This window comes from Castanea sativa, chromosome 5 (genome assembly GCF_040712315.1).
Source record: "Castanea sativa cultivar Marrone di Chiusa Pesio chromosome 5, ASM4071231v1".
Classification (NCBI taxonomy): domain Eukaryota; kingdom Viridiplantae; phylum Streptophyta; class Magnoliopsida; order Fagales; family Fagaceae; genus Castanea; species Castanea sativa.
The window spans coordinates 5055420-5070873 of NC_134017.1; the positions used below are offsets into that span (position 1 = coordinate 5055420).

General features: G+C 37.1%; 1 protein-coding gene across 1 annotated transcript; it reads left to right on the plus strand.

Annotated features, from left to right (window-relative positions):
* Positions 1 to 8442: 8442 nt before the first annotated feature.
* LOC142634600 (putative inactive disease susceptibility protein LOV1) lies at positions 8443 to 11898 on the plus strand (the record flags this gene model as incomplete). The annotated part of the gene is made up of 1 exon (XM_075808898.1): positions 8443 to 11898. A coding segment is annotated over exon 1 (3456 nt), but the record flags the coding sequence as incomplete, so codon positions are not given.
* Between the last annotated feature and the right edge of the window lie 3556 nt (positions 11899 to 15454).

The window sequence follows — 15454 nt, forward strand, 5'->3', positions numbered from 1 at the left end:
ATGAAACCAACCAGTTTCACATTAAAAAATCTGGGGGGAAACCATCCTGAAAAGCAATCCACTATAGTAAAGAAAAGTTTCAGATTTAGTACAAAACCTTTGTTCCTAGACTATACAATCCCCGTAGATGAAATTACAGCAAAAACCTTCTACCGTTTCAGAACCCCTAAACTCTTCAATATATGAATGCCACCCTTTGATGCACGGATCCCAATACGTGACTAACTCCTTTGCAAGAATCCCAGTACGTGACTCACTCACTAACTTGAGAAAGAAGAATGTTGGCTGCAAAGTTCTTCACTTCATCAACAATGAAGATTTAAAAACACTTAGTTACAAAACCCTAAGGCACAAAAGACGCAATAGCTTCCTTCAGAGAGAATAAGGTTTCGGTCACCTTTTTCATATGTTCTCCTTGTATTCTCTTATGTAACGGCCTCTAAAATAAGCCTTATATATAAGGGTTGTGAGAAAAGAAACCCTACACAAATACATAATCATGAGCCGAAAATCAGATCTGAAAATTTTGATTCCGTAACCTCGATAGATACCTCGAGAGATAGTATCTGTTGAGCCTCATTAAACCTCGATCGATAGCTATCTGTCAAGCAGCTGTTGAGTTATCTGTCCACAGGTGTCCAGCTATCTGTCTAGCTTTAGCGAACACATTTTCTTCACTTGGTACCGGCCTAAAGCCCAAGGTCAATTTCCCCATGATTGAACATAATTCTAATTTCTAATATTGCATCATCGACAAGCATCAAGCTACTCTCATTCCCTTATTCTCGGTGGCTTTGAGAATGGCATTGAAACCCACTGTACAAGCCCATTGCTTGAATGCTTTGGCAATCTGATTATGATTATTCTAAAATAATTCATTTCTGAAGTACTTACAACATTTTTGCAACACTTTCCCAACAAATCATAAGTAATGAGTTTTTACTGGTTCTAATTTTTCCTACTAATGAAATTATTTTTGTGCTCACCAATAACAATCCATAACAATTTATCATTTATAAAAGATCAATGAATTCCTCAATTTATACAAGATACTTCAATCATTCCTAAACTGATTTTATACTCTACCCCCATTGAAGTAAGGGTTATCAAATAAGGTCATAATGATTGGTTAGCAACTTTTTGAATAACATGTTTCAGAAAACAGCTACCTGGTTGACAAAAGACCCTACATTTTTTCACATGAAACATACCCTAATAAGCTTAATTTATTCAGTTCTTCAACGTTTGATAATAATTGACCAAATTAAAGTTTAATAAACCTCATTCAAAGCATTAGCTTTATGTCGGCACACTACAGTGAAATAACTCTCGATGATGTGCAGAAATCTTCAGTGAGTTGTTGGCTCCAAATCACGCTAATGGGTACTTGTGGAGTAAGAACACAAGGACCTAATAGAAGGCATTGGTGTGGTACTGGCCAAAACCCTCCAAAGGTTAAGTTAGCGAATGAGAAATTTCTAAGAACTCTATAGTTAGAGATCTAGGGATTTTTTGCGTACCTAAAGAAAGAGGAGGGCTGGTGCTTATATAGTGGCGAGTAGTGAACCAATTACCAAGACCCCTTAGAAGTAGGGATCTTTCCTTGTAGGGAAGATTTGGCATTAGGGTTTTCGAGATTTTTGGGTGTCCTTCTAGATGAGAAAAATATGGGTATGTAGTGGGGTCTTTGTGGGTGATATGCAAGATGTTTCCATAAATGAGTATGCGTGAGAATCAAATTAGGCCACCTAGGACCCGTCGGCTTTACTCTCGGTCAGTTTAGGGTCCCTCGTTAGTTTGTGATCTTCCGTCAATCAAGAATCCTCTGTCAATTTATGGGGGAATGCGTCTGTCAGCTTTAGGGTTGCACCATTCTATTATCTTCTATGAGACTTACGGTTTTATGGGCGTCGTCGGCCTTCATAGACTATTTGACTTCGGTTATTGATTACCTTGTCAAAAATACCCTTATCAGCTATCCCCTACTCCTTGATTCTGTTGGCTATGGCTGACAGGCCCTAGAGTAATAAGGGTTTTCATGAGCATTAATTGAATGTTTTATTGGAAGGAGTGTCATTAATGGTAGGGGTATCTTTTAGGTTAAATGTTGAGTGACACATGTCACTTATTGATCGGCCTCGTTTCTAATAAGAAGCGTCATTTCGTATACCGTGCCCTTTCACTCTATAAATATTTCCTCCTCCTATAGTTATTTTCTTTACTTCGTTTTCATTTCTTGAGAGTCCAGGATCAAAGCTACTTCGTCGCTGTGTTACTGCTTCATTTCTGGGTACTCCATCTCCTTGAGCCTCTACTATCTTTGTAAGTCTCTTCTCCTTACCTCGTTTCCTTAATTTTGCAGTTGGTTGTCATTTATTTAGAGACCCGTCGAATAGGTTTTTAGAATACCTTTGTCGCATGTAGGTGAATAGATGACAGGTGACCGAGAAGGGATGAGTGAAAAATTGTCGTCAGTTCGTGAGGGTGCGGCCTATTTTGAGGTCTATCTATTAGGGCGCGAGCTCATGGAGGATTTAACCTGGTCCCTAGAAAGGGAATCATCTGCTCACTCCCCTGCCGAGGGGGAAGATGAGGAGTATGAAGAGGATGAGGAAGGAGAGGAAGAGGGTGACGAAGGGGAGGAAGAAGAGGAAGAGGAAGAGGAAGAAAAGGGAGAAAGTGACAAGGAAGAAGGAAGGGGTGACGAGGAAGGTCAAACGAAGGGTGACATGGCAATAGGCTAGGTAAACGGTAGTGGCTATAGGCCCTTCATTCTACTTAAGATATGGACGGTGAACGACTTTTACCCAACCATGTCCTAAAAGGTCTTCAACACCCTTCGTGACCGTTACTAAATCCCTGAGAACATTCCCCTCTGTCTGCCAAGGAAGTTTGAAAGGTGTTACTCAGGAAAGATAGCAGATCGGCATGTATGATGCCATGTTCACTGCAGGGCTGAAATTGCCATTGATGGAGCTACACTATCAACTTGCTAAATCTTGGTCTGTTCGTCAGCCAACTTGCCCCTAATGCATGGAGGATATTTATCGGGGCTGAGGTGATATGGGGTCCATTAAGTGGCAGTAACCGTCATCTCACCCTTGATGAGTTCTTCCATTGTACAAGCCGTAGCAGATTTCCTCGTCAAAGGGCATTTATCACTTCTTAGCAAGGAAGTCGTCACTTAGGTTGGAAAGATATGCTTGACTCTAATAGGAATTGGAAGAACAGATACTTCTTTGTTTAAGGGAAGGATTGGATGTGTAAACTCGAGAAGTGGGATAGTATGCTTAATGGGTTTGACAATACCTAGGGTGTTGTAAAGGAGTTAGGTGTGTCATTAGTATTCATTTCTTATTGCCTCGTTGGTTTTAGTTATATATCTAACGCATTTCTTTTTTGTCCTCAACTCAAATCCGTTTGTAGATTAGCAATGAACAAGAGAGCTTCCTTAGGCAAGTTTGGGCAATCCCCTTTGAGCAAAGGAAGTGGAATGATTTGATCACCTTCGATACTCTCCATGTGTTTTGTGGTGGTTTAGAGCCGACGCCTATAGTGCGACGGTTACATGCCTTTTCTTGTTAGCGTAAGTTTTTTGTGTTCGTTTACCCTTTTAGTCTATTCGTCTCCTTTCTAACTCTCTTTGTCACCTCTTTTAGAGATGGATTCAGGCAGGCAGAGGGTGATGGTGAGGAAGTCTATCGTTGCACGCAAGCAGCAGGGGGAGGTGTCGGCGTCGGCCCCCAAGGTGGCCTCCAAAATTGCCCCAAAAAGAAAAAGCAACGCTAAGGATGACCATCCGTCCAAGAAGGTGATGGACCCATCAGTTGGGGATTAGCAGTAGAATTCCCCCTTGCCCCCTCGTCATGGGGCTAGAAAGGGCTTGATGATAGGGAAAGGCCCCGTCGTCCCCGGCCCCGTCTACAGGTTGGTCACCCATAAGAACTACGCCGTTGAGATGGTCAATTTGATCATCATGGAGATGGGCTAGGACAGATGTGGTGAATATGTATAGATAATATTTTTGTTTTATTTTTTCATTGATTTATTATTTAGTTATAAAATGAAAATTAAAGTAGATGTATATGTAAAATTAAAACCGTCGAAGATGAATTTGTAAAGCTAATATATTTATATATTTAATATTGTCAAAAAATAAATAAGAAAAAGAATAATGATGTGACCAATGATGTAGCGAATGAGGTACTCAACAAAAGCGTATCAATTATAAATGGTACACTTTTTGAAAGTACATGTATAATTGTACACGTTCTTGCCTAGATTTGATTGGTAATGCACTTTATATATATATATATATATATATATATATATATATATATATATATATTTTTTTTTTTTTTATATATATATATATATATATATATATCATTTTAAACTCTTTCTTTTCGTGTAAATTTAAAATGAAACCTTGTTTGGTAATGCACTTTTTATAAATGTTATTTTTAGAGCAGAGACTCCTGTTTTTTATTTTTCCTTTTATTTATTTATTTTTTGCAAAAAGGGGAAATATCACAAAGTCTAGGATATAATTAAAATTAAAGTAGATGAATATGTAAAATTAAAACTATTGAAGATAAATTTGTAAAGCCAATATATTTATATATATTTAATATTTTCAAAAAAATTAAATGTAAAAAGTAAATAAGAAAGATAATAATGATATGAGCAATGATGTTCGGATGAGGTGCTCAAAAGAAACGTAGCAACTATAAATGGTGCGCTTTTTGAAAGTACATCTACAATTCTACACGCTCTTGCTTAGATTTGTTTGGTAATGCACTTTATATGTGTGTGTGTGTGTGTGTGTGTGTGTGTATATATATATAATTTTAAACACTTTAATTTATTGTGCCTTTAAAATGAAAGCTTGTTTGGTAGAGCACTTTTTATAGTGTGCTTAGTGCCTATCGTTTGTTAGTTGAGGAGGATGGTTAGGGCCTATCAAGTTCATCCTCTTCAGGTGATTCTAAAAAGTTTTGGAAGAAACTTTGGAAGATTCGGGTTCCCAATAGAATTCGGCATTTTATTTGGCGACATTTTTATGTTCTGGTGGAGGTATTGCTTAATGAGGGGTTGAGCTATAGGGTTGCTTTGTTTGCTATGATCGCTTGGGGTTTATGGCAGAGTCATAACTGATTAAGGGAAAATCAGCATTGTTGGCAACTTTAGGAGATTGGTGGTCATGCGAAGGAGTTGGTTATGGAGTTTTTTGAGGTGCATAACCCTGAATTGCAAGTGCCGATTCCTCGTCCTCGTGCTCACTGGTGTCCTCCTCAGCTTGGATGTTATAAGGCGAATGTGGATGGTGCTATGTTTATCGACTTGGATTGTACAGGCATTGGGGTGGTGTTTCGAGACCATGAGGGCTATGTCATTGCTGCACTGAGCCGTGTATTCCCTTGTCCCAGTTTGTTGAGATGGCTGAAGCATCAGTAGTGAGACAAGCAGTGCTCTTTGCTCAAGAGCTTAGCTTGACAAATGTGATTATTGAAGGGGACTGCCTTAGGGTGATACATGCTTTGGTTAACTCAGGTTTGTGCAAAACGTTGTTTGGTCAGGTGATTAAGGAAACCAAGAGGTTTGAGGAGTCACTTCGGTTGTGCCCGTTCATGCACGTCAGACGAGATGGTAATAGGTTGGCTCATGCCTTAGCTAGAAGAGTAGTTTCATTTGCAGATACTGTTGTTTGGGTAGAAGAACAACCTAGTGATTTTGATGATGTATTCCAATATGATTTTACTCTTCTTTAATAATATTTTGCTTACCTTTTTCTAAAAAAAAAGCACTTTTTGTAGATGTCATTTTTAGAGCAGAGACACTTGCTTTTTATTTTTCCTTATATATATATATATATATATATATATATATATATATATATATATATATATATATATATATATATATATATTTTTAAAAATTTTTTTGCCAAAAGGGGAAATCTTACAAAGTCTAGGATACAAAGTACCCCATGCATCAGCCAAAACCTGTAACAAAGTACCAGAAGGGTGATTACAAAAATTTCCTTCCTTGGAGGGAGAGAAGAGACTCGCTTTTTCTACTCGCTAACGATTGTCATTCTTTACTTCATGATTCCGGCAAAAGAGCCATTTTGAATGACCTGTAATGGAAATTGCTACACTAAATAAGAAAGATAGTAAATGGAGGAAGAATCAAAATATGAAAAGGTATTGATTATAAACTTTGTTGGGTATAATACTTTTCTTACACAATTCATTCTTTGTTAGTCAATATTGATCACTTTTGAATCGTGTAATAGTTAAATTCAACTTCATTGTTTGGTACACTACTTGTTTGAATAAATTCCCACTTTAGATTGTTTGGTACACTACTTGTTGCACAGATTCTTTTCTTCTTGATTTAGTAATTAATGATCCTTTTAAAACACACAGTAGCTATGTTCGTTTTATTAAATCCAACTCAGTAACTTGGATAATAGCTTTGTTTTGAGTACTACATGCTTCAAAGATCACTTTTGAACCATGTAGTTGTCCTTTTCTTTTCGATTTGACAAACTATGCAACTTAAAGGAGTTCCTCATAGCTTCTCTTCGCATGCCAACAAAAGAGAGCACCCATGATTCTCTTGGATAAGTTCTTGCTTAGATTTGTTTGGTAATGCACTTGTTTAATAAATATCATTTTAAACACTACATTTTAGGGTTAGTTTAAAATGAAATCTTAGAATTTAAAGATTTTCATGTTAAACCCTAAATTTGGCACTATTAGAGCATGGGCAACAAGTTAGCTAAAATAGGGTGAGAGAGATAATGAGAGGATTTGTTTAATAGTATATAAATAATATAGGTTTAGAATAAAGAATTTGATAGAAGGTATTTTGAAGAGTGGTTAGCTAAAATAGGGAAAGCACCAATGCTTTTACAAACTAAGCTATGCAGAGAGAGTAGAGACACTCACTTTTTCTGCTTGCTAATGATTGTTTCATCCTGATTTCCCGAAAATAGCCATTTTGAATGACATGTAATGGAGTTTGTTAGGTTCTAAATATTTAGCATTAAATATTTAGGAACTAAATTTTGTTGTATGTTGGCAAACCGAGTACAAAAACTAGTCTAATATAAGATCTTAGAGTCCTTGAAAAGTTTAGAGATTGTTCTTGTTAATACAAGTCAAGATTCAAGAACATACAAGCTGTAGAAAGAAGAATTTAGAAACAGCTAAGCTCGACCGATCGGGTGTGTTCTTCGACCGATTGAGACATGAATTCTGAGAAATTTTAAAGAAAGGTCCAAAAGTCCACAAAACGTTTAGGGTTTGAGTCCAACACTGCAAAGTATAAAAGCAAAACCCTAATACACAATTTTTAAGTTTTGTGAGTTAATTCTATGATATCTGTGAGGTTTTGTAACCTTCTAACCTAACAAGCATCTATCGGAGATTAGAGTGATATTGTATGTACCGGTGGAATTAAGTTGTTGCAAGAAGATCAACTACAGTTAATCATCTAAACCTTTGAGTGGGGTTTTCAAAGTCACAAACAGGAGTGTTTGTAGGCAATAGATTCATAATAGAAGAATTCGTGGATTCGAAGCTGCATGTGGTCACGTGAGTGAATACTACAAGATGTAGCTATAGATTTAGGGTTAAGTCTATTGTAATAACTTCCATTCTATTAGTGAATTGTTGCCTTGTGGATTGTTTTGGTTAAATTCTCCTCAAGTTTTTTACCTTGAAACTGGACGGTTTTTTTGGTTTTCCTAGGTCATCATATCGCTTGTGTTCTTTACTTTTCCGTTATTTGTGATATGATTGATATTTGTTTAATCTAGATCTGCTTAATTGAACCAAGTAATAATTTGGCTTTAAATTAGGTTAAACAAACTGAGTTTTCTAGGGATGTAAAATCTAACAGTCTACTACACTAACCAAGAAAGAGTGTAAATGGAGGAAGAAATAAAATATAGAAAGGTATTGCTTCTAATTGCTTTGTTTGGAATAATACTTTTTACCAGAATTCATTCGTCATGACTCAATTGTGATTATTTTTGAACCGTGTAATAGTTATATTCAATTTCACTAAAGCATTCGGATAATGCTTTCCACGGAATTCATTGTTTGGTACACACTTGTTGCACGGATTCTCTTCTTTTTGATTTAGTAATTAATGATCCTTCTACACCACGAATGACCACATTCCTTTTATTGAAGCCAATTCTGTAACTTGGATAATAGTTTTGTTTTGAGAAGTACATGCTTCACAGATCACTTTTGAACAAGTAGTGGTCTATTCTCTTTTCATTAAACAAACTGTGCAACTTCAATGAGTTCGGCATAGCTTTTCTTGGCATACCAACGAAAGAGAGCAGCCATGTCCATTTTGATTATAATTTCAAGGATTTTTCTTCCTAATGTTCTTTATTGGTCCATATTCCTCATAGTCATCATGTCCGTGTGCCTCATTATCAGATGGTTTGGACTAGTGGAGGAAATTTACAAGCAGGTTCAACGGAATTCCAAACTCTTGAAAGCTATCGTAAAAGATGTAGAAGAGGTTGCAGAATCAGGGAGAAAACTAGATGAGAAACTCAATCAACTTCGGGATACTCAACTAAAACCAGGAGCCACTGTTCAACTAACTCATCCTGAGAGAGGCTGGTTGGAGACAACCAAAACAGTGATTTGTGCAGTAGAGAAATGCGAGAAAATCTACAGGAGACTACATGAAAATAATTATTTTCTGGAATTGTTTTACTCTGGTTTTAGTGCTTTCATGGAAATTTTTAGCCTCAAGGCTGAATTGGGTTCGTGTAATTCTCAAATAAATGACAAACTTTGGAACGCACCAACAAAAATCTGCAAATCAGTAGAGCGGTCAAGGTCTATTGTTAGAAGCCTGAAAGACAGACCAATAGAGGAAGATAAATCTTCTTCTTATGAACGAGGCAAACCAACTGTCTTTATTGAAAAGAAATTCAAACACCTGATCGCTCAGATTAATCCAATGCTAGTGCCTGAAGAACAAAAGGAAATACAGTACTCAATCCAGTTGCCACTGCTGCTACTGAATGCTTTCTTGCGAGATTTAGAACGGCATACATTGGAAAGTGAAACAGAAAGGGCCTGGGTGAAGGAAGCGGAGGAGATCATTTGCCAACTACAACATCAGATTGACCGCAAACAGAAAACCACAGATCTAATGAGATGGCTTCCGTTTTTAGGTAAGTGGATGATGGCAAAGACTCTTCCAAAAAGCTTTGAGAACATCGAAAGACTGCTCTGGTACCTCTTTTTAAAGAAGTATGTGCTTGATTTCACCTTTATCAGAACAGTTCCATCAAAATCTGTTGGTCGGGCCCCACAACAGAAAACTAAGGCCAAAATCGATGACAAGGAAATTGTAGAAATTCTAGACAAGTTTCAGAAGCTGCTCAGTCAGGAACAACCCAAGGTAGCTTTTGAACTCATCGATCTATCAGAATATTTCAATAAAGTGCACAATCTTCTCAAAGATGCAAAACCATTTGAAGGCACGGACAATTCAAGAATGGCTTGGAAGGAACAAATGAACATCATTTTTAAAGATGCAATTAGTTCTTTGCCACCCTCCCAATCCCACTGCAGCAAAAGTCAAAAGGAGACAGATCCTTTGCTAAAGCTCTCTGGAGAAACTAAGCTATTGAATAAAGCTCTCATTTGGCTTGCCATAAGCATACAGATATTTCGCATTGAACTGAGGGAGGAGACAAACTTGGTGGTCGGCTTGGAAGAAGACATACATGAAATAGTCTCACAACTAACCACCAACAGTACTGAGAATTTGTGCACTCTTTCCATTGTGGGGATGGAGGGCATTGGTAAGACAACTCTAGCAAAGATGGTTTTTAACCATGGAGCTATTAAGAACCATTTTGATAACAGATACTGGGTGATTCTACCTTGTATAACAGATGATAAGTGTGTACTCCTGAAAACATTAGGAAAAGAGGTCCTGCCAACTCGTGAGGATGGGAAGGAAATTGATTACTCATTCAAAGAGGTGAATGACTTCTTGAAGACTAGGAAATACCTTCTAGTTGTGGACAAAATTCCCAACAAGGAAACCTGGGATACTCTAAAAGAAGCATTCCGGGACTGCACAAATGGAAGTAGAATTTTGCTCACCACACGAGAAATGAGTATTGCTTCACATGCTGACCCAAGTTGCCCCCCATACCGTCTTAGACTACGAAGTAATGATGAGAGCCGGAGTTTGTTTGCACAGATGGTGCGCTTTCAGTCTGAACCTTCTCAGCCAGATCATGAACTTTCTTCAGAATTGAAATATCTCAAAAAAAAGGTTGTAGGAAGATGTGGGGGCTTGCCACTTTCCATCTTAAATCATGCTCATCTATTGTCAGGGAAAGAAGTGACGACCAAGGACTTGTCAAGGGTGCTTGAGCATGTCAATCCTTACCAAAGACCATGGTCAGAAAACTTGGGAACAAATGAAAAAGACTTGCCTTGGCGTCTAAGTCAATGTCTTTCTTACTTCGGAAAGTTTCCGAGAGACTCAGAAATTTCTAAAAGAAGATTAGCAGTTTTGTGGGTTGCAGAAGGGCTTGTAAAAGAAAGTGGTGATAAGCCACTTAAATCTGTTGCAGAGGATTATTTATCAGAGTTGATAAGCCGCAACTTGGTACAGATTGCGGAGAGAAAGATGATCGGGGAGGCCAGGACATGTGTCTTCCCAAGTACTCTAAGAGAACTCTGGTTGCAACAGCATCCAAGTTCTTTCTTAGAAGAGCAAGTAATTTATTATGATGTTGAATATGATGCCATTTCTCGTCATGGCTTTGGTGGCAACAATTATTCACCAAATATATTGCGAAGCTACAGAAATCCCCATTCCATGGTCTGTTTTGATAGTCGAGAAGGAGATAAACCGGGAGAAGATATTGGTAACTTCCTTAAGAAGGGCATTGCAAGAGGCCAATTCTTAAAGTTGAAGGTGCTTGATCTTGAACAAGTGTTCAAACCTCAGTTGCCAAAGAATATAGGAAAATTAATTCAGTTAACATATCTGGGGTTAAGGTGGACTTACCTAGAGACTCTTCCGAAATCAATTGGCAACTTAGTGAACCTTGAAACATTGGATGTGAAACATACTTATATCCGCAAGCTGCCTAGTTCAATCTGGAAACTGCATAAACTTCAAAAGTTGTACTTGTGCGATATTTGTCGAACCAAATTTGAGCATCGATCTGAAAATAAATGTAATCAACCCAATAGGATATTTCTGCGAAATCTTCATATTTTGCGTGGTGGATTTGTAGATAAGGACAGTCCTCTGAAGGATGCCCTCAATATGATGACTAACCTTCAGATATTGGAGCTAACGTTCCGGTTGGATTTGTCACAGCAAAAAGCATTGGCAAATAGTTTTGTGGAACTAAAGCAACTTCAAAAATTGACGTTAAAATCAATTGATGGAATTAGTCGACCTCATGATCTTCATGTGGATCACTTGTCATGCCTCAAATATCTCTCTTACCTATATTTGTTTGGAAAATTGAATGATCCATCCAAGATCATAAACATTACTGCACTCCCTCAAAGCCTGACTGACCTTACCTTATCGGCCTCTAGCCTTTCAAATGATCCAATGTCACAGTTAGGAAAGCTTCAAAACCTTGAGTCTCTCTTTTTCTACTCTGTTTCTTATACTGGGAAAAGCATGGTTTGCTCCAAGGGAGGCTTCCCTAAGCTTCATGTTCTGAAATTCATAATGCTTAAGGAATTGGAAGAATGGCATGTGGAGGAACAAGCAATGCCAACCCTCAAGAAGTTGGAGTTCCGGTCCTGCAAGAATTTGAAGGTCCCCTCCGGATTGATCCATCTAAAAACTCTTCGTGAAGTGAAGTTAAAAATGATGTCATTTGATTTCACAAGAAATATGGAAAAGAGAAAGGAGGAAATCTGGGGCCATATTTCTGTCTTTCCGATCATAATTACTGATCTGCGGACTGCTGTAGTCAATGCTGAACAGAACTCAAGCTTCTTTCTATGCGAGTGAGGTTGATTATTGCTTTTTACATCTCTGTTTGATTATTCAGCCCTTTAAACAAATTATTATGATTTTGACATTGCAATATGTAATTACAGATTTTGCTTCCTTTCATTACTTGTCTGGCCATGAGGAAAGACGAGGAGATGATGTTTCCCTCAACTGTTAGGGTCTTCATGAATAAGGGTACTATGGTATTTGACCAATAAATGTGTTATGCTTGCAATGCAAATGACTGGAATAAAATTGTACGCTTTGCTTCAAACAAAGTGCTACTCTATGTCTGTGTGTGATTCATTTATTATTATTTTTTTCTTTGTGTCGGTTGGTTCTAACTTCTAAGGCATTTGATCAATAATATGTAATAGTCATATCCTTACTATGCAGATGTCTGGAATAACCTGCGGGTGCCATAAGATTTTTCTTCCACGAAAGATATATTTGTATGTGATTATTATTTTTTTGTTTTATTTTTTATTTTTTTAAGAAACGTTTGTGATTATTGTACTCTAGTGACTCTGATTAAATAATTATCCAATTTGTTGTGCCAATTGTCCCTTCTCCTTAGTAAGACAAGTAGCTACCAAGTTATTAGTTAATAGTTGCTAACCTATGCGATGCACGAGATAGTTGAAGAAAAAAATGCATATATTTATTTAGTTAAAGAAGGAAATTTTGATTTATTTTTTTAATGCTAGAACCAATGACTTTGTAGTTCTTCACCATTCCCATAGCAACCAAAAAAGCAAACCAGCATCACAAAATAACAAATACACAACAAAAAAGTTAACATAAGTACGTGTCCAGCAAACGTTTTTCAGCTTAAATTATCAAACTGAATCCATTATATGAATTCTAATTACATTTTCATACTCATTGTCTAATAATCAATGTATAAATAGAGGGGGGGGGGGGGGGGGAACAAAAAACAAAACTCCACTGCATAACAACCAAAAAAAAGCAAGCCAAACCCATCCAAATTTTTATACAAGTATGCACAAACTAATTGGTTTTTAGTATAAATTTTAAAATCCACCATTGTATCAATACTCCAATGACATTTTCACACTCAACACCAGTAAAAGTTTACTTCAACTAAGGAGACCTTTTTTCTAAACTTCAATCTTATTCTTGCAAATACTTGAATTGAATGCTTACAAATAAAGAAAATATACACTGGGAGATCATGGATCTTCTCCACCCACCTGGAAAGTTTCTTATATAGAAGCATCGGCTAAGGCCACTGGCAGACTATCCTTATTTTGAAAAAAAAACCAAAGCTGGAGTTCAGAGCGTAATTTGCAGCCTCATGAGCCACAGAGTAGCAAGCTCTCCTGACCCAAAAAAAAAAAAAAAAAAGTGGAAGAAAATGACTCACTAGAACTAAAGACATCACTAACAATATTACTTATAGCCCTATTCGCACTACAAAAAACGCGGCTATAGGCCGCGTTTAAAAAAAAAAAAACGCGGCTATAGACTTAACCTATAGCCCCGTACTAAAAAACGTGGCTATAGGTTAGGTCTATAGCCGCGTTTGTAGGTGCCTTTAGCTGCGTTTTTTAAGATTCTATAGCTGCGTTTTCAAAAAAGCGGCTATAAGTCCAGCCACATAATACTTTTTAAAAGGATGGCATGTAAGCTGAATAAATATTTTTTTTTATAAAGGAGGGGCTATAGCCGCGTTTCCTAGAAACGCGGCTATAGACCTAACATACAGCCGCATGTTATAAAAAACGCGGCTTTAGACATAACCTATAGCCCCGTTTTAAAAAATGCAGCTATAAGTTAGGTTTATAGCCGCGTTTGTAAGTGCCTTTAGCTGCGTTTTTAAAGGGCCTATCGCCACGTTTCTGTAAATGTGGCCATAGGTCCAGGCAAATATTACTTTTAAAAACGATGGCATGTGCAGCCCAATAAATATTTTTTTATAAAGGTGGAGCTATAGCCGCGTTTCTAGGAAACACGGCTATAGACATAACACAAAAAACAAAATGACGCATATATTTTTTAAACGTAGGGGTATAGCCGCATTTTTAGAAACGCGGCTATAGGTAACAGGGGAAATGGACATGTGGCATGAGATATGAGCGGACTAAAATATATTTTTTTAAGGGAGGACCTATAGCCGCATTTTTTAAAACGCGGCTATAGGTAACACAAAAAACAAAAAAGGACGCTGAGATATGTAGCCGAATAAAATATTTTATATTTTTTAACAAAGTAGGACCTATAGCCGCGTTCTGAAAAACGCGGCTATAGGTCTACCTTTTAAAAAAAAAAAAAAAAGTGATGACCTGACCCCCCCACCAACCCCATTTGCTCCCTACCACTCAATACAAAATATCTCATCTTTTCTCTCTGTGCCCGGTGTTCTTTTCTTTTCTTTTTCTCTCAACACAACCATTCTTTTCTTTTTCTCTGAACACAACACAACGGATTCTTTTCATTTTTCCGGCAAGGATGACCGGAAATCTTCATTGGGAAAGCTAAGGCTCACTCATCTCTACTATTTAAGGTAAAAAATTTCTAATCTTCTTATGGGTATTATATTTTTGCTAGAGCTTATTTTTTAGCTAAGCTTTATGAGCATTGGGAGTAATATTTATGTGTTTATATGCATGGGTTTTACATTAGTGGAATTATTTGATTTTGAATTTTTTGGATATGTGCTTGAATTTGTGCTATTGTGTTACTGATATTGTGTTTATGTTTAAATGGGTTTGTGTTTTTGAGCTTATTCTTTTCTGTTTTTAGGCTTATGCTTTTGTGTTCCTTGAATGGATTTAGTGTTAGATTTGGGTTGGCTTTGTTGAATGAGAGGAGATTCATGGGTTTGTGTTATTATATTTTGGAGCATGTTATGTTTGTATTATGAGTATATTGTGTTTGATTTTGAATTTTCTGGGTGTGTTTGTATTGTGGGTATGTTGTGTTTGATTTTGAATTTTTTGGGTTTGTGTTTGATTTTGAATTTTTTTTGTTTGAATTTTGAATTTTTTGGGGAAAAAAAAAACCCAGAATTTTTTTTTTTGTTTTTAATAAATCTATAGCTGCGATTATAAACGCAGCTCAAAATAGGTCTGTAGCCATGTCTTTAAAAAACATAGCTATAGGTCTCAGACTATAGCCATGTTTTTTTAAAACGCGGCTATAGACCTGATGCTTATAGTTGTGGTTAAAAACGCGGCTATAGACCTGCAGGGGCTGTTGCTGCGCAGCATAGGCCGGGTTTGTAAACGTGGCTACAAAAAACGCGACTATATCCTATAGCCGCGTTTTCGGGGTCTATAGCTGCGTTTTTGAAACGTAGCTATAATCCCCGTTTTTTGTAGTGTCGGCTGATAGCCATCTACGAATAGTGAGTCTAAACAATCCTTAGAGTCACCATAGAGGATGACATGCATCCATC